The 24,456-nt window shown below is 36.7% G+C and overlaps 1 protein-coding gene across 1 annotated transcript in view; it reads right to left on the bottom strand.

Moving 5' to 3' along the window:
• PPARA (peroxisome proliferator activated receptor alpha) overlaps positions 1-22,039 on the bottom strand; it is a 35,879-nt gene extending 13,840 nt beyond the window's left edge. The window contains exons 1-2 of the mRNA XM_035888549.1: positions 21,917-22,039; positions 955-1,201 (exon numbers count right to left, since the gene is read on the bottom strand). Of these exons, the coding sequence (XP_035744442.1) occupies positions 955-1,162 (208 nt within the window). The 5' untranslated portion in view covers positions 1,163-1,201; positions 21,917-22,039. The remainder of the gene's footprint in view (positions 1-954; positions 1,202-21,916) is intronic.
• Positions 22,040-24,456: the final 2,417 nt, after the last annotated feature.

Genomic DNA, 24,456 nt, shown 5'->3' with positions numbered 1-24,456 from the left:
TCTGCAACAAAAAGGGACCCAAATCATATTCCTACAAACATTCCTTTGGGCAATAGTGCCAAGAGGCAGCTCTCCCTTCTCCCTTCAACACTCACGCTATTCATTTCAACCACTTGAGCACAGAGGCACACCTCACTTGTATTAATGAGGGCTTTTTGTAAGGTAAAATAGTGATCACAGCCTGGGAATCGATTTAAAGTAAGAAACCCCCAAAACTCAACCAACCAGGAAGTTAAATCATAAACTGCTTAAAATGGCTGTACTGCTAAAACATTTGTAAAACCACGGTTTCAAAAGGAATATCTTACTGACATTATTGCAGTGTCCCATACCACGTCAATGATTTCCATTTTGATCTCTCAAACAAAGCATCTCACAAAGATCTTTTGATAAAGGCTGTGCAATGTATTAGCACTCTGAGACTGTTACTTTAACCAGGGTAGAAGTCATTAGCTGAACGCTACTCTTGAGAAGGGGGAGAAAACAGCATGTTCAAAACATCAGTATGCTAAAATACACTGGAATTCTAGGTGAGCTTTCAGGCTTAGATGATAAATTTTTGGCAAACATTTCACAATACTTTTCAAATATATGTGATTTGAAGAAACTTTTAAAAATGGGGAATGCCTTTAGTGCAATATTGTGACTTCCTATATGACTACAACACATAGTAACTTCTTTGCTAGTAATAGTGATTTTTAAAAGTTGTTTTGAAAAAAGTGTTGATACTAATGTTAATTTAAAACAGCAATTTCACATTACAGTCATTTTTCAGTGACATTTGACTAATAAATTATCTTTAGCCTTAAATATTTTAAGATGATGCTCTTATAATCTTATATATTTCTAGTGTCACTTAGTCATAAACAACAATTATTACATTAAAAAAGTTTTTCATTTCTATCACTGTGTATTTATAAAACAAAGTTTGATGGTAAACCAAAACTCTCTTACCTGTTATAACTGATCCATCAGATCCTGGACCATTTCCCAGTGACTGGAACTCTGTTAAACTTAAAGCTCCAGAGCTATCATCGCCTAAAGACTGAGAGAGGTCTTGAATGTTCTCCATATCTTGTAGGAACTCTCCAGATAAAGGGCTGCCTATATCATCCTCCTCCAAGGGAGTAAGGGGATAGAGCTGGTTTTCAGTGTCCACCATCTTGATCAAGTAGAGCAGTCACTTAAAAACTTCTTTACACTGGTCAAAAAATAATTTAAAAAAAAAAAAAAATCCTGTTCTTACAAGGCCAGAATATATATTTTTTTAATATTTGAATCAGTTACAGCACACTGAATACATGAATTCTAATCCAATAGTGAAATATTATACAATGTTCTGTTGCTCCAAAGCTTTATGCAACATGAATCATCAAGACGACAGGGAAAAAAAAAACAACCCACAAATACTTCAATATGAATTAAAGTTATGACAAGATCAATCTGTAGATTGTTGTTTTCTCTCCTTTGCTGGTAAAAGTTATGTATTGTGTTTCTATAGCAGGCATTATGCACTTCATACCAAAATCTACAGAAAAATAGCACGTATCAATATGCATACATATGAAGTCTGAGCAGTCCTTTCTCACCTTATCTAAGGGGTTTAGATATGTTGATTTGGTCCTCTGTTCTCCTCTCTTTTAAATTTGTTTGATAAGTCTTATGACACTGCAGAGAACAAAATACCGTCTTACACTAAAATCTTTGTAGAAGTGGGCCGAGCTAATACATTTTGACATACTTCGGTCAAAGAACATCTTCAGCAAGAGTGCTCCAGCACATACAATCTAATGTATCTGTCATTCCTTGAGTTAGTTTTATTTCCTACAGTGAAGTAAGTTTTTAAAGTTGCCTTCAAAACCAGCCACCAGTGTCATCAACTTTGAGTGACAGCACAGATTCCTAAGAAAATGTTGCAAATTTTAATTCCTCTTCTATTGACTTGTCAGGTAGGGAATTAGTAAAGGTACGGCAGAATGTTACTACTGCTGCATAGGTATACTTCTGCTAAAAGAAACTCATCTTTACACCGAGTAACTTGCATTATACTCAGTATGTGGACAAACGCACACTGCTGCAGTCTCGTCCATGCAATGAATATGCATGGGCAGTTAGAGAAGCTCTGGCTGTTACTGTGGTTACCGCTCAACACTGGCCTTTGCAAAGAACACGTGCTCACTACAGTTTATTGTGAAGGCTGAAACTGCCAATAACTGGCTATATGGAGACATACAAATGCTGATTTTACAATGTAAGTGCTATGTTATGATAAAAAAAAAATAAATCTTCCTTGATGTTTATTTAAAGTTTCAAATATGAGCTAGTTAGATTCCTATGACACTAAACATTGTATATTAAGAAATCAATCCTTTGCTTTGATAATCTGTGACAGATTCATCCTATGAAAATCAGGCATTTATTCTGGAGAAAAAACAGGGGGGTTTGGCTTTGTAATTGACCAAAAGGGTACAGTTAAAAGCACTGACTACTGCTTTACATACTGATGACAATAGACAGCCATCATTTGTATTCAGTTGTATAAAAAAACCTCCAAAATGTTTTGAAGCAAAAATATCTACAATCAAGCCTTTTATCCCCAGGCTGATGGCAAAAGTCTGTCTTCAATTACATTTCCATATCTTTACAGGGTATTACACAGATGTAACTGAGGGCAGAATGACCTACGCTGAAGAAGATTAAATGTTACGCTTGTAGCAACCTGCAATGTGCACACAGTATTTAAATTATTTATTTTTCAGGTGCACTTATCAGTGCACACTCCAACTTCTTCCTGCTGTTTAATGGAAAACTAATGGTGCATATATAGCACTCCTATAGTGTTCTTCAGTGTGCTCATTACATGACTGTAAGGCAAGACAAACAAACAAAAATCTGTATTACATGAGGCTTTCTATTCCACAGTTTGCATCCTTCTAGATAATCGATGTTACTTAAAGCTACTTGTCAAAGCTTTCCTTTGATTTTCAGAGTACCCAACTTTTGTAACTGTGATACCAAACGGCTGTAGTGGTACATCCTATGTACTCATTATTCGTGTTTAGCCAAGTGAATAGACATAAAATAGACATAAATAGACATAAAAATGTTAACCCCTCAGATACAAGGGGAAATTGAAATTGCAGTGTAATCACAAACTCTGATGATTAGAACAAAACAACATGTTTTATATAACCTTGGGCAATTTATTACAGCTGTGTGCACCATTGTACCTGGTTTTGAAAGGAACTATGTTGAGGCTAAAAAAAGAGTTTACTTAAATAGTGTCTAGTTAGATTATCTTTCCTGCAATGCATTAAAATAATACTGTTATAGTATTTAGCTTGTGGCACATTTTTTTCCAACCCAAATACTTTGCTTTGTAGAGCAAAGATACAGATTTTTTTTCCCCAGTGTAATAGTGTACCATGTACCTGGAAGGACAGAACTAAAGGAGTAGTAGACACAAACACATAGCAAAATCCAGTGCTTCTACACATTTTACTCAGTTCACACACTGAAATGGAGTTTGTTATGAAAGTAAACACTGAAGATTTCAGGATCTGACCAGCATAAATGAGATGACAAAGTTTTCTGAAGGTTCATTGTATTTTGACTAGTAAAACTAAGCCAAATAATAACAGATAGTTCTGAAGGCTGAACACTGGAAGGAATCACAAATTGTAAGAATCAGATCTCTAAATATCTGATTTCATAAACCAAATGAGATAGAATTTCACTCTCCCTTGAGTAGGAAAAACCCAGATGCTGTCACCATTACTAACTTGCCCTCTCATACTACAAGGACCCTTAGTAATGATCTATTTACCCAATTTCTTTGAAACAGGATAATACTAACTAGAAAAGGAAAATATGTTCTGTATCACATAAGAATATCTAGGAGACTAAGAATGGGAATTTATCCACAATTTCTAACACCAGTTACAGACAACAGATATGTTACTGTTGATTTTACTTGGATGTGTCACGTTGCTACTCTATCACTGTGCACAGCTTGGCTGTATTTAAAAATAACAGTCAAATTTAAGTTTTCCAATTTGATACATTAAATACTCTTTAGGACATTGTGCCAGATTGCCAGCACTGTAATAGGTTATTTATAAGCAATACAAGACTTTTCATGTACATCTCAACTTCTTTCTGAAAGGCTCACTGGAAAGGCTGGGGCAGCTTTTATTTTAAGAGCATCCAAGCAATTGTGATGCCTAATTATTTTACAGCGCAACAGAACACTATATTGGAAAACTGGAACAAAATAACTTCTTTCACATAGAGGGACTGAAGCGTAATTGCTATCAGTTATAGTGCCCCTACAGAGTTTCCAGTAAATTCCAATCATCACTTTCTTTTAAAGCTCAACAGTTGTCCTGTCTCCAAGAACCACCTTCGTTTCTCTTATAAATCCTACTGGCTTGTAACCTGACAAAGTATTAAGAAATATCTACATTTGATACTCATAAACCTGTCAGAAGACATAAAGTAGAAATTGAAATGACTGTAACATACATGACCATAGTTGCTGAAGAAAAAAAAAAATCAGAAATTATATGAATGAGGACTCTAAATAAAAGACTACTTAAAAATAAAAAAAAATTAGTCTAATGCATTAGGAACATATGGTCGCATAGCAAAGGAAAACTGCACAGATTATTGTAGATTATCTGACAAAGATTTTACCACTAAACCATTTGCGTTATTCAGAGCGACACTTCCAATCTCATGAAGACTCAAGATGCAGAGTGCATTTACAAAACATTACTTCTACAAAGTAAGAAAAAGAATCAACTGCTAACAGTTCTGGTTAACATCATCGGTTAAGTCTCTGCCAATACTTTCAGTCTTGCAGATTTTTGTACAATTTCTCTGTTGAGGCAGCATTAACCAGCTCAGTAACACCTGAACTAACCACTGTTTGCTGTTAGTTATCTAACAGACTCCAAAACATTACGTTATGCACCTGATCTAACTGGAAATAATACATTGCAGTTCAGAAATGAGAAATCACTTTCATGGATTTTATTTGTGAAAATGAAGTTAAATTGCTGTCCCTGTGACATGGCTATTCTGTGGTGAGGGAAAAGAGTAAAGAAACATTGATGTAAGTTGTTTTTGTAATGATGGCAGAGAATAATAACAACTGTTCTCTGGCAACCCAAAGGAGACTACCAAATTTGTCTCCCTAAGGAGCCTTCAACAAAAAAGGAAGAAAGGAATGGCAGAGCACATGATCAGCTCCTCCACTGTGCTCTCCATGAAGTTCTCCCAGGCTAAAACAGTTGTTCACAGCACAGAAACATCATATTCGTCTGCAGGTATGTAGCAAGAATACTCTGTCCCGGGATAGCTGGGGAGGTTCCAGGAGGCACTAAGCTCCAGCGTTACTTCAAGTTCCCTACTGAATCACGTACATCTCTCCAAGTATGACTCGATCCAGCACAAGTATTTTTAAAAGATTAAGCGAACACTGAGGCCTACCTTGAAACAAAATAGATATTATTTGATAGGAAAACAAAGGAAAGGCTTGATGGCTGAACTCTGAACATGGCAACAGCTCCTTCAGCAGCGCACCTGGTATTGCCCAAACTGCACCATACTTTTCCACATTTACAGTAAATATTTGAAATTCAGCAGACTTTTTAGCTGAATTTATATAAGAACAACCTAACAGCTAGTGAAACATAAATGAAGTGCTTATTGTTTTAACTATTAAGTTACATACCCTTTTGTACTTTCAAACACTACTAAATTACAGCTGCTTAATCATTACAGCTCTTGTCAGTGATTAACTACCTACCTTAACAAGCATAGCCATTGCATAACCATTTCTGAAGACTGTCAAAATTTGCTAATATTTTCATTACTGAAAGAGTTACAATCTTTTTTTCATAAAGCATAGAAAACCTGTAAGTAAAATGTCTCATACTCATGCAATGAACAGCTTGCCTTCTATCTTACCTGCATTTTGTGCATATTTACACATGTGTATGCTCTCATTGGCAGGTTTCACTTAATATGCATTGATCCTTGTTTTTATGAAAATAAAGCTTCTAAAATAAAAACGGTAATGAGTATGAAGTTCATTTAGGTAGTATTCACAGAGAGTATGTTGCTTTACAAAAAAAGGCGTACAATGTTACAACAGTAGATGTGGTAGCCATGGCGTGATGATTCCACTCAAGCATCTGTATAAGTCAGCATTTCTTCTTATTCTTAAGACTTTAGAAGAATTCTGTGCCACAAAGACAATGGCAGAGAATTCTCTCAGTTTCCCATACAATATTTTAGTCTCCATACCCCCTTTCCTACACCCACATACAAACATACACAAAGTAAACTGAAAACAAGAGAGTATGACATGGAAAAATAACAACACAATTTCATGAAATTACAGTTTTGAGGATGAACAGGTTTTACTCATGCTCTCTCACAGCCTGTTATCTCTGAAATGTCTGTTTTCAGAGGTCCTCCTCCTTTCCCACCACCACACTGCAAATACCCAGTGAGCAACTTACCTATAAACTTGAAACAAATCTTAAAGAAGTCAGAGTCAGGTTATCAAATACCTAATCATGCAGCAATGGGTTATTTGCTTCATTTTTGGAAAGGGATGGTGGGAGACTAAACCCCTGGCCCTTCCACATTTAATATTTGCCACACTAGGGATAATCCCTTTAAGGAAGCAGGTCTCTGAGATGCAAAGGTCTCTGAGAAGTGGTAACAAAGTCTGGATTTACTGCATAAACAAATTGATCGTGTAAAGGGCTTGCTTGCAAATATCAAGGTTAAAGTTGAAACAATCATTACCTCTAGGTCACTTTGAAAATGTGGCTGAACACAGCACACTTAAAAGTAGGGGCTGCAGTAGATACTTTTAGAAAACTTAGGTGCATAGGAAAAGCCTGAAGTATGTAAGCTATTGGGTGTTTCCAATATCCTGATTCAACACATAAAAAACAACTGAAAATAAAAATAACTGAAAATAAAATTTGGCACATAAAATATGAAGTCCAGTCTCCTATGTGTAAAAGGATGCATGTTTTCTCCTCTGTCCTGTGACATTTGATTCAGTTTTCATACTTTGTAGCCTTACATAATAGTAATATTTTATAACTCACAAAGTATTACGAACCTAAGACAAAGAGAATCTACTATGCATGAAATGAAAACATTTCATGAGCTACCTCTTCATCAAGACTGCCAGTTGCGCCATTAAAACTTTGTATTTTTCCCCCTCTACACAGTTGTACTCCAAGATATCACATACAATTTATAAGCATTCTTGTCTTTAAAACAAATCAAAATTCACATACCCTAATTTTGAAAAATTACGCTAAAACTGCAAAGTTAAGCTCTTAAAAATTACATAATGAGAAATTCTGTGCAACCTTGCCTATGCTATCTTATTGTCTTATGCACTATGGTAGAATGTACAGCTATACTGCACAACATTCTTCTTTCCCCAAATCAATCCCTTTATAATTGGGCAGTGCATTAAACAGAACTGGAATTACACAGTTTGTAAGGCAACCTGGTCTGTGTTAGTCTGCAGCAGGAAAAAAGCTGGTAATTTATTGGTTGACCAAAAAGCAAGAACAATCTCTGCCTAAGAAAAAAGGGAGAAAAGACAATCTTTCTCCGACCCATAAGGACTTGCAGAGCTGCAGGAACACTAGGGAGTTTCTTGAAGGAAGAATACAGGCCACAGAGGCAAGTCTACTGGCTTCAGAAAGCAGGGACCATGATGAGCTTTACTTTCATCCCCTGAACACATTTCTCTAATTGCATCAGAAGATGCAGAGATAACACACTTCTAATCTCATGTGGGAAGAGTTGATAAAGCTTTGAAACAATGCAAATATTTTGTTGATTGATATTAAAAGTAAAGAATATTTTTTTGGTTTTGTATTACTCAGCCAAATCCAAGCAGGACTTACTGAGCCAGGCTGCAGCATTTCTTTGATCCCAGGATTTTCTGTCTTGTTGGATTTTAAAAGATATGATGCAAAAAGAGAGAGGAAAGGCAAGATTTCCTTATTGAAAATTAACAATTTTTATCAACTTTTCCATTCAAGTAATTAGACAACACCATAAGCAAGTACTTTTAAAGACAGGACTAAACCAGATGAATTAACATGCTGTACAACTAAGTCAGCAATAAGAAGATGCATACAAGAGTAGTGCTGATTAATGACAGGTTGGGCATGAACAGTATCACATGCGTGACTGACTCTGTACATTACACTAAGCAGAAGTATTCTTCAACGAGATGTACTGTCAGACGGTCAGGAGCAGTATATGACTTTTCTGCTTTGCAGCACCAGCTCCTACTAGCCCACTAGTCAAAGAAAATGTAATGATAAGGCCAATGTGGCTTATTTAGACAAAGTGTTGAGATTTTAAACTTAAATTTATTTTGTCGCATATGCAGAACAGATGTTTTCCAGCTATATAGAAAGGCATAATGATGTTGCCAGAAACTCTTGTATAGTGCAATATGCATGGTATTTGGCATGCAGGTTCCCACTAGTTTAACAAAAATCTCAGTTCTTAGGATGTCACCATTTTGTTAGTTATTCAGTTATTTTTACTTTGAAAAAATAAGAAAATTACTTAAATTATAAAATGTAATTAACAAGTCTGTGCTACAAATCTGCACTTTTCCTAGTACAAACCACTTTTAAAAGTAAGAACATATGTAAGGTGACACTAACGTAAGCAACACCTATCGTGTGGCAAGAAGAGTATTACCAACAGTAAAACGTAACATCAAGATCCAAATTCTGTAGAAAAAACAAACAATGGTTGTCAAAGAGGAGGTAGCCATACTAAACATGAAAGATGCCCTACATGTTATTCAAGTGCAAAGCAGCCATAATGCAGAATCTGCATTAATAGAAATGTGAGGCTCTAGGAACATCTGTTTAACATTTATGTCCCTCCCAAGCAAAAATCTAAAACCTCAATCTGTATGATTATAAAAATACTCAGTTAAAGGCAAGACACACAAAGACATCTTGGATTGCTAGACAAAATGCTACCATATCTCCTTATGAAAGAGAGCTTTGAATTGCTTATAATTGCAGTATATACAAAGACACAGTTAAACATTCAGCATTTGCACCAATATGACAACCTACAAAGACCAAAAAGCCCAAAATACTTATTGAAATGATTGCTTAACACTGCTCAGCTACAAAAATTTGGGCAGACCCTACACAGAAACAGACAGAAAAAGACAGAAAAAAAGCAACTAATTAGCCAAGGGAAGGGGGGAAAGCACAGACTGAAAAAATACAGAGACCAATGACATAATCACTAACAGTCACTATTCAGCTACTTTGCAGTTACTGAACCAGCTTCAATCCCTGATGGCATCTCCCTGCAGCTTCTTTCCAAGATTTAGTGGCACAGGGTAGAAGCTACTTCAAAGGTCCTGACTCTCTGAAGTGGAGTCTCATTGCCTAGAATGTGTTAAAGAAAGATAAATGTCTCTGAACAGGGCCAGTCACCCCGCTTTTAAATGCAACAGTTCTGTGTTAAAATTATTCAGCTGCCTTCTATACCTTCATGGTTATATATTCATGATTTCCTCCAATGTTTTCCTTCAATTATGTAACACACTCATTATACTCTAAATAGTTCTAAAAATTGTTTGGTTTGCCAAGATTATCGTTTAAGAAGTAACTAATAAGATGACAGCAACAAAACTATTCAGGAGGTAATTGAACTATTTATCCCAAATACCATACCCTCTCACTATCACACAACACATGCAATTACTAATGGAGCAAAAAATTACAAAGCAGAAATTAATTTTCAGTAAACAGACATAAGAGGGGTATTAATCTCACCTACTGTCAAGCACCTCACTCACATGTTTGGGTTGAGTGGAACCCAATGGACTTTCCAGCGCCGTGGCTGATCTTTGAGACCATGATTACAAATTAAAAAGCGGCACTTTCTGATCAGATCACTTCCCTCATCCGGTTCACTGCAAAGCCTTAGAAATATTTGTGCTGGCTCAATGAAGAGAGCAGAAATGAGCTGCATGGTGTTGTGGTTTAACCTGTCGGGCAGCTGAATACCACACAGCAAGTCACTCACTCCCCATATCCCCAGTGGGATTGGGGAGAACTGGAAAAAAGTAAAACCTGTGGATTGCGATAAAGACCGTTTAAAACAGCAGAGGAAAATCCTACTACTACTACTATTACTACTACTACTAAATGAGAAGAGAGTACACAAAACAAGTGATGCTCAATGCAATTGCTCACCACCCACTGACCGATGCCCAGCCTGTCCCTGAGCAGTGATTGCTGCCCCCCCGCCAAGTCCCCCCAGTTTATATACTGAGCATGACATCATCATCTGGTATGGAATAGCCCTTTGGCCAGTTGGGGTCAGCTGTCCTGGCTGTGCCCCCTCCCAGCTTCTTGTGCAGCTGGCAGAGCATGGGAAACTGAAAAGTCCTTGACCAGCGTAAGCACTACTTAGCAACAACTAAAACATCAGTGTGTTATCAACATTATTCTCATACTAAATCCAAAACACAGTGCTATGCCAGCTACTAGGAAGGAAATTACCTTTATCCCAGCTGAAACCAGAACAACGGTCAACAAACACATGTGTATGTGCAGCCTGAATCTCATCTGAAGAATCCAATGATTGTATCAACAGGCTGGACCTGTAAACCAGGCACTTGCATTGCCTGAAGTAAAGCAGCCATGCCTCTTAAGTCTCTGATGAGAGCTGAAAACTGCTCTACAGATCAGACAGCATTTCTATTAGATTAAGCAGCATTGTCTTTTGACAGGGTCACGGAACTGTCACATAGGCTGGGGAGATCATGTACATCCCACAGTTATTCATCACCCTTCCAGTAGTGAAACTCCCACAGAAATCCAGTAAATGTAAGATACAGACATCTACTCTGAGTTGAAATAACATGCTCCAATAAATAAATTAAATAACTAAAATAAAATAGTAATTCCAACACTGGAAACTCAAGCTGAGAGTAGAATCTAGCTCAAAGAAAGACTTCAGCTGATTGTAAAGAACAAAACAACATTCTAGCATCACATGGCTTTTTAATGGGAAATTTTAAATTCAGCAAGCCCCTCAAGAACTTCAAAATTAGCAACCCACTTGAGAACACTTTGCATTTACATACTTGACTTTTACACTGACTCTGTATTAGACCAAAAAATACATTTAATCGTATTTGATCCACAACATCAGACTAGTCAACTTCTAGCAGTCAGAGCTCAACTTAAGATGTAAAGAAATACCACAGTTCTAGGTCATCAGTTCAAAGAGATCTGAAACCCGTCTTTAAATTAGCCACTGCTAACCCCTTTAACACTGGGAGCCAGGTTTGACTTCATCAGCAATGGGACATAAAAGTTTTGCAACCTTTGCCTTCAGGCTCCAGAGACAAGGGCTGCAGGTCTATCACCTCAAGTTTACATCTGTCTGAAGCCATGCTTGCTTTCTTTCACATAAATGGATATCAGATGCACTCAAATTTGCAGCAAGGTCCTGCTGATAAAAGAAAAATCTATTTTTCCCACCTCATTTCTGTAAAAAGCGGAGACTGGATTGTTGCTTGAACTGGCTCAATGAGATTCAAGTCTGCATAGAATACCAGTATGACATTGAGATTTTTTGTTTTGTTTTTTTTTCTTCTCTAATTGTGAGTTTTCATACCCTAAAGTGAGTACTTCAGTAGTTTCTGTAATTGGGAATGGGAAGACCTGCATTTCTTTCTAGTGAAAGCTGAACTGAAGCTGAAGTCAGAAGGACCTATGTGTCAAAGTCAAATCTCTCTTTTAAATCTACGTCTGCTGAATCCTTTAAATTGTTGTAAGAGTTGACTAGTCAGGACTTCAGTATCAGTCAACAGTAATATTAGTTAACAAACTCTATAACATTACATTAGGGTTACTGGTAACCTATAATGTTCTTCTTCACTTTATTATTTTGTTCAAGAAGTGTTTTGGGTGGCGACTTTTCTTTGTTGGGTTTTTTTTTTTTTTTTTTTTTTTGGTTGGTTGGCTGGGCTTGCTGAGGTTCTGGATTTTTGGGGTTTTGGTTGGTTGGTTTTGTTTTGTTTTTAAAAACTATATTATAATCCAGTCTGACCTCTAGATGATTCCTTACTCTAAACCAAGCAAACACATTCAAAGACTTAGGTGGAAAACTTTGTGTTAAAGTCTTTAGTCTTGCTTCAACTTTTATTGTCAAGATGCCTAGAAATCCTGAAAAACTGGTCATTTGTATTTTTTTTTCTTTCTCTATTTATCCTGTCTCTGTTTCCACTTATATAGTAAATAATGAGCTCTGACATATGAGCTTGAAAATTGACTACAAGCTTAACCTATAGAATAAGCATACTGTTATTAACATGACATTTAAAAAAAAAAAAAATCAGCCTGGACAACACTATGAGGGAGGTTTATTCAATGTATTACATTAGTTATTAACTTATGTAAAGCAAATATTCAGATTGCAGTAATAATATCCAGTATTTTTGAGGCGTGACAAATGAAGCAAGTATATTTTATTAACAAAAGATGCAAAAGAACAATAGGGTTCTTTTTTCTGCAAGAAACTAAGCCATGGCAACGTCTTAGTATAAAGTACTATGTTATAGAGTACTCTGTGTTCTCAGATACGTGCTCTCTTTCAAGTTCAAATACAGTTCCACAAGTACTACTTACAGCTCACCACAGTTTCTAATAAAAACCCCACTTCACTGTTAATATACCTTTATGCTCGCAACACACTCTCGCTTTTTCTTTTCCTCTCTCCGAAGAATCTCCAGGCTTTGCTCTTTATCCAATGCATTTCAATGTCTATATCTCTTCAAGTCACTGTTATATTCCACTCAAATTATTCCATACTCAAGCAAGACTTAAATGATTACACATGTTAATCATAGCAGCCATAGCAATTTGTGTTTGAAACTTTTACAGATTCTAAATCATTCATGACAACATCTTGTAGGCAATGAAGCGAAAAGAATATAGTGTTTAGCACACAGATGCTCCACATGTTTGCTGAACACTTACATGCAAAGACCATGACTACCGAGAAACAAAGATTTGATGCATCATTTAAGAGGCTGTTTTCTTTACATGTACATTAAAAGCTAGGATTTGATTTACGACTGATATTTGAACCAATGCAAGGTCACATTCGGACAAATACGACATTCATGTATTTGCCATTTGATCCAAGATCCAAGGTCACGTTCACACAAATATGTCATCTGAGCATTTGCTGTATTTTTATTACCGTGCTAATGAACTCAAAGCTCTCTTACTTTCCCTATGTGTCCCAAAACTCCTTACCCATTTATTTGGAAGTCATTTGTTTTGTCTAAGTTTTGCAGTACTGTACAAATGTCTGACAAGTTAATTACATAAGCCAAGATTTTGAACTGATTAACAGGAATACCTTGACTTCAGAAATCAGTGCTCAGATTGAGGCTAAATCTGGTTGCACGGTATGCCCAGAATTAAGACAATTTTTAAAAAAGGAACAAACCAAAACTACCACAAAAACTATGTCTTACAAACTGCATGCACATATTAGATGTCCTAAACATTATCCACTTTTATTTCTAAAAATAATATGTAAAAGTAAGTTTGAGTGGTGAAGTCAAAGTTGATTCCAATGTGTACAGCATTTACAGACAGCCTACACATCTGTCCCAACATGCTACTCACTGGAAACTAGATCCTCAAGACTAAATTGGAATGTCGCAATTGTTTCCTTACACATGTGATCACGGCATCTCAGATTATGCAAAGTGGCTTCTCAACCATTTTCTAACTATCCCCTGATATTCTACAGAGGCTTCATTTGTTGAAGGATAAAGATATCTGAGGGTAAAAGGCAAATACAAATTGCATTTTAGTGTGGTGACTAAATGATTATCTCCAATATAATCAATTTTTGAAGTAAGTAAAATGTAAGCCCCTTGCTAAGACTCCTGCAGAGTACATTTTCACTACATATGGTAAAAATAAACTTCAGAGGGTAACAAATTAAAGACATCTGTGCAACTAAAATTGTCAATTAAAATTATAATCTAATACATACAGAGGCAGTGCCAGGCAAAATTTTTGGCCATTTTCCATTAAACATATGACTGTGCTATTACATAAACCTCTGTAACTCAGAAGTTTTACTTGTTCATGTGCTTGATAAAAACAAGCAAACCCCACACAACATACATGACTGTTATGACAATATCTTTCTGGATAGAACTTTCACATGCAAAGCTGTCTAGTAACTCTAAGAAATGTGAAATTTTAGAAATACTGTATTTATGAAAAGAAATAAAAAACAATTGCCACTAACACAGTCAAACAAATACTTTAATGCACTTTCTAAAACTCTGGTAAGCTTTCAAAAGTCTTTAGGGTTCATGTATATGTACAGATCCCTGAAAATGTGTTCTTATAAACTAGGATATAAGAATCCCTCATGTTTTATATCCACAGAATTTTATGTGTGATAGCAATTGGTATACATTATCAATAATTCCTTATTGGCAGAACTGACAGTAACATACTCTTTAGAACTTAGAATCCTTGCTGTATTATAAATAAAAATACCTGCCTTAAGTTTAAATTTATAGTAAAATGAAGGATACAAAATAATTAACTAATCCTTTGTTCTGTGAGCATATTTATTATTCCCGTATGATTTCAACCTTGCTTACTCCTCAACAGAAGAGCAAAGGAATGTTCCTGTGACATAAATACTTCCACTGAATACAATCTAATTCAAGGCTACATATTATATATAATAATAATATATTATTATTATGCCACATAATCTAATACTTTGAGAATACCATGTAGTTTTGAGTTTGTTGACTCGATAATGTAATTTTTGAAGTTGTATATAGTTTTGTGAGTTTGAACAACATGATAAGAGCTTGAGAGCATTAAGTTCTGACAGTACAGAGATTTGAGAGGTAAAATTCCTGCCAGTTTTTACTATTACCAGCATTAAAACACTGGGAAAAGGGCAACTTTGGGGAGAAGAAGTAGAAAAGCTTTAATTTCTATTGATTTGCTCCCAAAGATAAAATTTTCATATCGTTGTCACCCCGCATTGTCCTACCATGTCTCCCTGCTCTTTCCCCCTCTCACTACACTTACACAACGTCCCTGAACTACTGACTACGCAAACAGCAAACGTGGTGTAGCTGGTTCAGAGCTACATGTTGCAACTGGCTTGCTAGTGCTCCTATGCTGATTGGCAATTGACAGGCCAAACAGAACAGATAATCATTGAATGCATATTGCATCATTTCCTCAGTAGAGTCAATAATGTGTTTTCCTTTCTTCTTTCCACTTACCAACTTTCATAAAAATTACAGAACTTTAATGCCTTTGCAACTGCTATTCCTCTGTCAAATTTGGCAAGACTTGCAGGTTCAAAGTTATTGGTTGGAGGGAGAGGACAACAGACTGTACTGCATATACCTGGCTTTTAAGAGATGAGAAAACAATCCTGGAAACAGTTTTCAGTATAGTAGTCTTGGAGCATAACTGTCTTCCAAGATAGATCTGGACTTTTGTCCCCTCTTTTTTGTTTATTCAATTCGCCTTCAGTATTTGTTTTATATTTACTAAGGTTTGTAGAACATACAAGCAGTACAATGGGTGCCTGAAGTTATGTCAGTACTTGGAGTATTCTACAATTTTCCAGGGTCCCTCTCTTTGACTCCTAGTCACATACTTTATTAAGAAAAAGACAATTCGCAGTCCTTGAAATAATGGTTAAATATTCACTTTGGCTGAGGATTTCTGACCTGTGGGCAAAAATACTAGTTCTTACAGACCTCTTGATGGCAACATTCTTTCTGAATAAAGAGCTATTGTTTTGGAACAATACTTTTTATCTAAAAAGAGAGAGAGAGAAAAAGAAAAAGATATCTTAAATTAAAATTACTTAATGCAAAATGTTGAAAGGTGGTTTGGACTTTTTAGCGTATCGGTTTAAGACCATGAAAAGCTTCACTTGAATCTTACCTGCCCTTCAACCACAGCCTAGGCTTTGCAATCCCCCTTTTTTAGAACACCTAGTCAGACACAATTTCACCTGGCAAACTCTCAAATTTTGCCACCCTGATCTCATTACACAGATCCTGCTCAGAACAATCAAAATAACCCCCCCACAACTTTGCATCTGTATCTGTTACTACAATAGCTCTCCTACTTATGACCAGCATTCCTTTAAAAGGAACACGAAGCCTCTTTGTTTTCTCTTTTCATTTACAGCTTAAGCTTCGATGTCTAAGACCGATCTTGTTTTGGCTTGGGATAAAAGTCCAGTTACTTTGGCTGGATGGCTGCAGCTTTTGCTTCAAAGATCAACAATCACAAAAGATACCTTTCTGTCTCAAGTATGCCTCCTTTTCAGTCTCCAGCATTCTCCCCATCCCCAAATCTCAGGTTTCAGTTTCAGCTTTTCCCTGGCACACTCAGCTTCAATACTCTTTCAGCTGTCTTCTCCCTCTCTTTCATAAGCCATGTCAACCCATCCTCAAATCACCTCCTTCATCCCCTCGGGTCCTCTAGTCTTCTATCTCCTCCCCTCTAGCATCTGCACAGCTGCACTCCTCTCACCATCTGCAGCCCCTTGCATGATTCATCACCAAACATAACAGACCCTGATTATTCACTGTTTGAAAAGCTACAGTGGAATTTACATCTGTTTCTGGAAGAGATTCAAGAAGCCTGAATTCGCCTTCTTAGCAGAGAACACCACCACTGTGTATTTTCAGTGGTTTGATTTCACTGATAAACTTTATTCCCTTGCCTGGACATAATAACAAGACATATCTGATAACCTAAATTTAGCTTAACAGAAGGATCTATATCCTATAAAAGACAATGACACTCAGCCAAGATATTACAGATTTAGGCCCCTTCTGTTAGCAAGTGTCTGTTTGAAAATTAACTGAGTAATTCCAGTGGACTAGCTTTCATGCTCTTCTACCAATAGACAAAGTCTAATGTCTTCTATAAACAGGACCTGGAGTTGTGTACTTATTCTTCAGTGTACTACAATTTTACTCATTCCTTCAAAGTATTTTCACAGGCTTTTGTTGCAGTGATTACATTTAAATAAATAAATAAATAGAAACTACTAAAAATAAACCTACTTTGATTTAATGGCATGCCACAACTCAGAGTATCGAGTGGAATGTGAAACAAAATTCTTTCACTTTTTGTTGTTGTTGTTGGTTTTGTTAAGAAAAAGGCCTTTGATTTTGTTCTGGTAATTACCTTAAAAAGTTTCTTTATGATAAATATATCACACAAAACCAAAGTTTACACTGAATTAACATTGCTGACAGGAGTCTTGGCAACAAGCATGAATGCAATGAATCTACATTTTTTGGCAAATGGACATCAAGTACTTGTACTTCCAAGCTACTGACACATCAGATAGAGGATATACTTAGGACACATGACTTCACAGTTCTAAATCAGGTCATTTGCTACAGTATAGAGATCACAAGCCTCACACTCCTGCACGATCAAAAAATGTCAGAATATAACCAACTATTTTTCTGACATCTAAGCTCTCTGCTCATCCTTCATATGACATGAAGGGTGTCTATTTACGAGTTTAACAGACCCATATTGACAATAGTATCACCATTGCTGCCTGCCTGCCACCCCACCTCTCTTAACTAAGGAAGCACCTGAATTACAGAAGGGTGGAAGAAAAACAACAGTCCAATGAAACAGCCAGGATAAGAAAACCTGTTTAAAAAGTCATCCATGTGCTTTCATATACCAGTTTTTAATTCACTTTGTAAGGCATTTTAGCTGACTGAATCAGACTTTGAAAAAGCAGTTATAGGGACTCACGGCCCGCTGCAGAGCCAAACTGAAGTTGTTGGTTGCAAAATAAAGTTACGCTAAGGGTACAGTTAGACTAGCCAGCTTAAGTAACATAATAGCCCCCTGACATCAAAAGGATATCCCTTCTGTAGGTCCCTGACATTGTCAGCCCTGCACCTTCCCTCTCCCTTCTTCGTTTGCAGCCACACAGCTCCATCCCGACCGTGCTGGCTCTCACACTTGTCTGACCTCTCTGGCCACATCTATAATAGTAAATAAAACAGGGCCAGAGCACAGGCTCAAGCCATGCTGTTAGTGTTCTCTCTGACACCATTTTGGCCTGTACCAACTTGGCACTCTTCCAGACAAATGCGCAGGCACAGTTAAGGGGACAGCAAACGCAGAACAGCAAACTGCTCTCCACTGGCAGTTTGGATGCAACCATGCTGCTTTGGGAGGAAGACTGTTAGTTATGTGCAATCTCGCCACTTTGTTCCGGGTCCAGAGAACAGTCTCTGGCATATTTTATTCCCTAGTGTAGACACAGCCTCAGTGAAACAATTCAGCTCATTAAGCCGGTAGAACTGTAATACAGGAAAAACATAGCTAGAGACAGCTGAACAGAGTCACTAAGGGGCAGAAAAAAAGAAGGATAGAAACACATGGATGGTAGCAAAGGAAAGAAGCGTGAAGAGGGACCCTGACTGGTATTTAACAACAGTTGCTAGATCAGATCAGGCTGTGCTGCGTAACCATACCTCTTGCTCTACGCCTCATATTTGCAGGGCTATCAGGAACAACATCCTACTCTTTTTTTTTTTTTTCATATTTAAGTGTTCATATATATATATATATATACACACATACACTCACACACACATACCATGTAGAAGAGAAACAAAATGATAGCTGCAAACTGAACAATTCTATATTCTCAAAGGATAATCACTATTACATTTCCATGGGATTTATTACAGGATTTATAATCTTGGGAAAACACAACTCCTTGTAAATTTGGTTAGAATTACAGCAGCTCAATATGCTGAAAATCAGGTGCCCGAACCATACATTTAAGTTGAACGTTTGAAAATATTGGCCTAGTTATGTATCTGTGGAAGCACAGTACACAAAATGTACAGCTGCTGCTTTTTCAAAAGCAGTATCCTGTGCTGCTTGTCTCTTAGTTACGTATATTCTAAAGCTGCTACCTGATTTGCTTCTAATCAGACTGGCCTGCTTAAATGCACACAGTAGTCTTTTGTCCTGAAGTGGATAAGAATAAATATATAAATAAAAGAATTCATTTCAGAGGTAAAAAAACAGTTCAAATTTCTTATGTGCTCTTCTCTGCGGGCAGCTATACAGAGTATGAATATACACATTACGCCATTTTTAAATTTCACTTATATGCAGCATAACAACATACCTTATGCCCACAGAGCAAAATTTCCACCAACCAGCTGGTCAGAAATGACCGCAGAGAGAACATTCTCCTGTTTACATAGTTCTCTTATAGCAAAACTGCACCCTTATAGCATCTTACACTGACAGTAAACCCACTCAAAACCCCCTCACAATGCAGCACACTTACTCCAAACTGAATTTTACATACAGGCTAAGAAAAAAGATTTGAAAGGCCACACTCAACCATTTTCAACTTTGCTGAGTAAACTTCAATGTCCAATATTCTGTGCATACCTACACTGGCTAGTTTTTCAAATGAATTCTTAGGACTCTTAACCTTCATCAAGAATCTAGCTCTAGCTTCCATTAGAAACATAATTTTTATGCTAGTAATGCACAGTTCTTGTAATCTTCCACTGAAAATTGCCAACAAGCCAATAATATTCACTATGACCTGCAGGTTGCCATTAATTCTATTTAACATCAGAGCGGGTGAATTCATTGACAGTTGTAATGGAGCATTCATCAGCCCTATTGTACAGAATGCCGTCAAGCACTGCCTGCTAATAAACTCAGGAGTCTCCAAAGCAGCCTCTTGTCATAACACCCACCCTCTCCCTCTTCCTCCCCCTCAAATCCAAATAGTTCCGTACTATATTTTTCAGCCTTACTACTCTAGGGAACATTTTCCACACATGTTGAATAAAGATACAAGAAGGTTTGGTTTTGCTTAATATGAACCTGCACAGTGACTCCAATGCCATGTACTTAGTAACATTCTTGCTGAAGCAGGAGCACTAACATGAGGCTAGGAAATGTCAATAGTAAATCAAGTCTTCACATTCAAACAGATTTTGCAAATAGACAGAAATTCCTTCTTACCATCTGAACACACACATTCTGGTTTAAATTCAGTGTTTTCTTCTGTGAATTGTTAAATCAATTGTTTCCAGTAAATAGTTATTTCAAACAAAACAAAACAGGCATGTAGCACTCTTATTTGTGTAACAAAAAATGAATGGCAATAGAAGCCTATATGCAGATAACAGAACTTACTCAGACAGCATAACTGTGCTAGATGCATGGATACATACAACAAGACAATTAGCCCTGCCTCCAAACCTTAATCAAAGGCTGTAGAATAGTTTCAAACAATCCATTTTTTTTGTTAAATCTAAATAACATTAGGACAGACTGTGGTATCATTTTTCCATGCAAAATACATCAAACTCTAAACTATTCATAACAATAAATGCTCTCAGCTCCAGGATTTTATACACTCAGAGATGACTAAGAAGTTACTCAACCAGCAGTTAATACGCACACCGAACAGCAGCTCTGTTTTCCTTTTACATACTTATCAACAAACTGAAAATGGACATATGAGACACAAAAATACGAAATACAAAAATATTGGACTAACTTGCTTTCACGTGTATTTCAGCTATCTGGAATCAAATGCTAAAGAATCTTACAAGTTCAGTAGCTTCTAACTACTCTCGAGTTCCGCAAGGCAGACAGACCTATGAACAAGTTTGTTTTACTATTTGGAGAGACTAAGTGAGTAATCTCTTAGTTTATCTTTTTTTTTTTTAAAAAAAACATGATAGTGTATCAGCATTTCTAGAAAGGGATAGGTAATTTGTCAAATGCTTGCAAATTTATCTCATACTGTTAAGTGTTTCCACAGGCATGAGAAAACTTGACCTTAAAACAATAAATTTAGATTAATATAGTACCACAGAACAAACCACGCCTGTTGGGTAGTTCTCATCTTTCAATCTACAAAGTAAAAAAAAGTTTCTACATCTTATGCTTACAGCGTTTTAAAACACAGCAAACAACCACACAAACCAGCCATGTAACAACTTAAGCCTCAATCAGTATTAGAATACCAATGAATTGTATTTCATAATTTTTATTAATATGTGCACAAGAAGCTCTTCATTCAACACAGAAATTATACTTCCTAGATACACTTAAAAGACACATGCAATGCACTTATAAATAAATATTGTTTCATAAGCAGAAACTATTAGAACTGGTATGAGGAAGTGGAATCAGATTTGGCAACATCTCAATGCCACATGCAATCTGGTCACACAACAATCTGCTCATATCAATTTAATGTTTTTAAAACATGCCAAATATCACACTCTAAGATTGAGAGATTTTAGTTTTATTTTGATGATAGTGATGATTTAGAGCCTAACCTTACCAGATAAATACTTTTTTAATTCAGTGAATATTCAGCGTTCTACTTCATAAAAAGTCATTCAATATTTAATTTTACAGAGCGGGTCCTGTGAAATGCTGAGCGCTCTACTTCTAAAATATTACAAGTTCAGAATTCTACCGGGTAACGCCTTTATACAAGTTTTACACAGAAGTCTAACACAGCAATAGATACTGGAACATAAGGACATTTTACTTACTCTGTTCTGACTGTGCTACTATTTCCCATTTATCAACTATTTGCACTACTTGCTCATATTTCTCTCCTTGTCAGCTGACTATGCATTAATCACTCTTTACAGAAATTTTACCTCAAATGTTTTTTCTTCTCTAGTTGTTCAAAACCAATGCCAAGATAGCTCCCAGTCCATGTATGTACTCACCACTTCATGCAGCATCTTGCAAGGCTGAAACAGAAGTTGTTTTCCAGAATCCGTTCCCTTTCCATTTCATGTGCACATTGGTGATAACAAGTGGCTCTTCATTAATAAAAAGCTGCTGACATTCTTTCTTAAAAAAAATAAAGCCAAAGAGTCAACAAAATTTCCCAAAGCTTACTATTCTAATTTTATACTGGTATCAGGCAATACAATGTTTTTTAATTATTTCTTTATGCTTCTTCAGAAACAAACACTGACATTTCACTTGGGCTAAAATTATTTTTTTAAATGACTGAGGCTTTTAATACAACAACTAGTTTTACAGCAGGACTACACTGACATCTAGCTAACTAGGGTACATGATATATATCACAGTATCATTCTCATCTTTCTTCTTCATACCAGAAAAATTCAAAAGCACTCAAACTAAGACCACTACAGTGACAAAATTTGTGCTTTTTTAATTATCTGTTATAAAGGAAAATACTTTTACTCATAAAGATCATTCTCACAAATGCCCAAGTCTTTATGTGGACAAACTGATAAGAGAAGTTACGGTTTCCAAGGTGCACAAACACACATCCAACAAGACGTCTTTGCAATTGGCCTTTTAAGTACCATTTACACCCCAAAAGTTGACATTTTACTTTTATATACTTTATAAGGCCTGTTAAAAAAATTACTAAAAAAAAAAGCATACATAGCTATAAAAATAATTGTTTGATTAAATTGACTCCCCTGTCCACTCAACTAAAAACCAAACAAATGAAAGATTCAGAGAAATTTTGCAAAAGCAGTCAGATTAAATTAAAAATGCTAACATTCAAAACTGCTGTTAGAAAATATGTTTGTATTTATAATAAATACTAATTCAACTTCATTTATTTTCCAAGACAAGTATGGTATTCTCTTTTTTCCCCCTTGCAACAAATACACCATGTGCAAGAGAAACAGAACTCAGAACTCATATCTCAGCAGGTAAGCTAAAGCAAAGTAAAGAGAAAAAAAAGTGCTATTTGCAATTTTGAAGGAAGAGCTGCTTCTACAAAAATACTAAGAAAATGTACATTGCCCTCCTTGACTACTTTGGGTCAACAGTGAGCACTACAGCCTATTTTCTAGGACAAGATGAATATCCTAGGCCATGTATCCTACTCTCCTGCTTTTGAGACATTATCTTCTCCAATATTTTTATAACACTCAATGCATAAAATATTAAAAGCATAACAACACAAAATCACAACTGAAATGCAACCCTTTCTCCATGGTTTAAAATTCATAATGCCCTTTAAGAAGACTACAGTATTGGAGGGTACGAATAGAAAATGAAGACATGAAAGAACTACTGAAAAGCAAGTGAGAAAACCACAAGGTTTTCAGGACATACGGGTTTGTAATAGGTAGCCAGAACTCCCTATGCCACCTGATTGTACGGGATGACAGTCAATATATGGCATCAGCAGATTGATAACTTTTTTTGGACTATGCCAAGTGTTCCTTCCAAACATGGGAAAAGAAAGGGAGCATGATGGCTATGCAGTTCTACAAACCTCTGATAAGGTCTGCGCACACTCTCATCCTTCTGAAACACTGCCTTGTGCTACTCAAAATCCAAAAAGTTGCCACTAAACATAACTAAGAGCCAATGGCTGCTTGACAGCTCATGCCAAATAACAAAGGTTAAGATACTGGTTTAGCTTTGAGTAGACTTGTGACCACATCACATGAACCACGACTGCCGTCAGTTTCAGCATGAGACCAGGTAGCCTCAATATTAAGTCAGTGATTCAGAATTTATAAAGGAAACACTTTTTATAGCTTATCAGTTTTGCTAGCTGCAAAGGCCATGCGAATTTCAACGCAGTAATCAGTGTTAGATGCCAATAAGAAAGTCTGTGCCTGTTCTGGAATATGAGTGCAGTTTGATTAAAACTTTCGTTCCCAACAAAACTTACGCAATGTCTTTATTTGTGCACTACTGCTAAGACATCCAATGCCACCAAAGTGCCAAACATCATTATTGCAGGTAATCCTGTCTGACGAATCCCTTCCTCATTCCATCAGAGAGCACAGGAACAGCTACTTGTGTCAGTGAGGCTGTGCTACTCTTAATGTGAATACAAAGCCATACCTTTTAGCACTCCTTTCCATTACTTTTTGAACGCTGACTTTTTCACTTGCTTTTCAGAAAGCGAGTGGACAGCCCCATAGGGACAATCAAGAATACGTTTTTCTCATCAAAGCACGAAAGCAAATACAGGGGGAGCTCCCACTGACCCACCCCTCACTCCAAGGACCCAGGACTCTCCTCTGACCAACCGACTGCTAAAAGCACAACCTGCCTGACCAAGCCAAGCCAATAAAGGTAACCTCCAAGCATGTATTTTCTGCCTAGCGCCAAAGTTCGTTTCTCAAACCAGGTTAAGGACAATTCAAATGGGCTGCATTAAAGAGACACGACAGTTGCAAAACAGCACCTTCCGTGACAGGACACTGCCTTCTCCTCTGTTCCCCACCCCCCACAGCCCCCCGAAGTCTCCCCG

This window comes from Egretta garzetta, unplaced genomic scaffold (assembly GCF_000687185.1).
Source record: "Egretta garzetta isolate BGI_Z169 unplaced genomic scaffold, ASM68718v1 scaffold81, whole genome shotgun sequence".
NCBI lineage: Eukaryota > Metazoa > Chordata > Aves > Pelecaniformes > Ardeidae > Egretta > Egretta garzetta.
The sequence above is the reverse complement of the archived record's forward strand: the minus strand, read 5'-3'. Positions and strand labels throughout refer to the sequence as shown.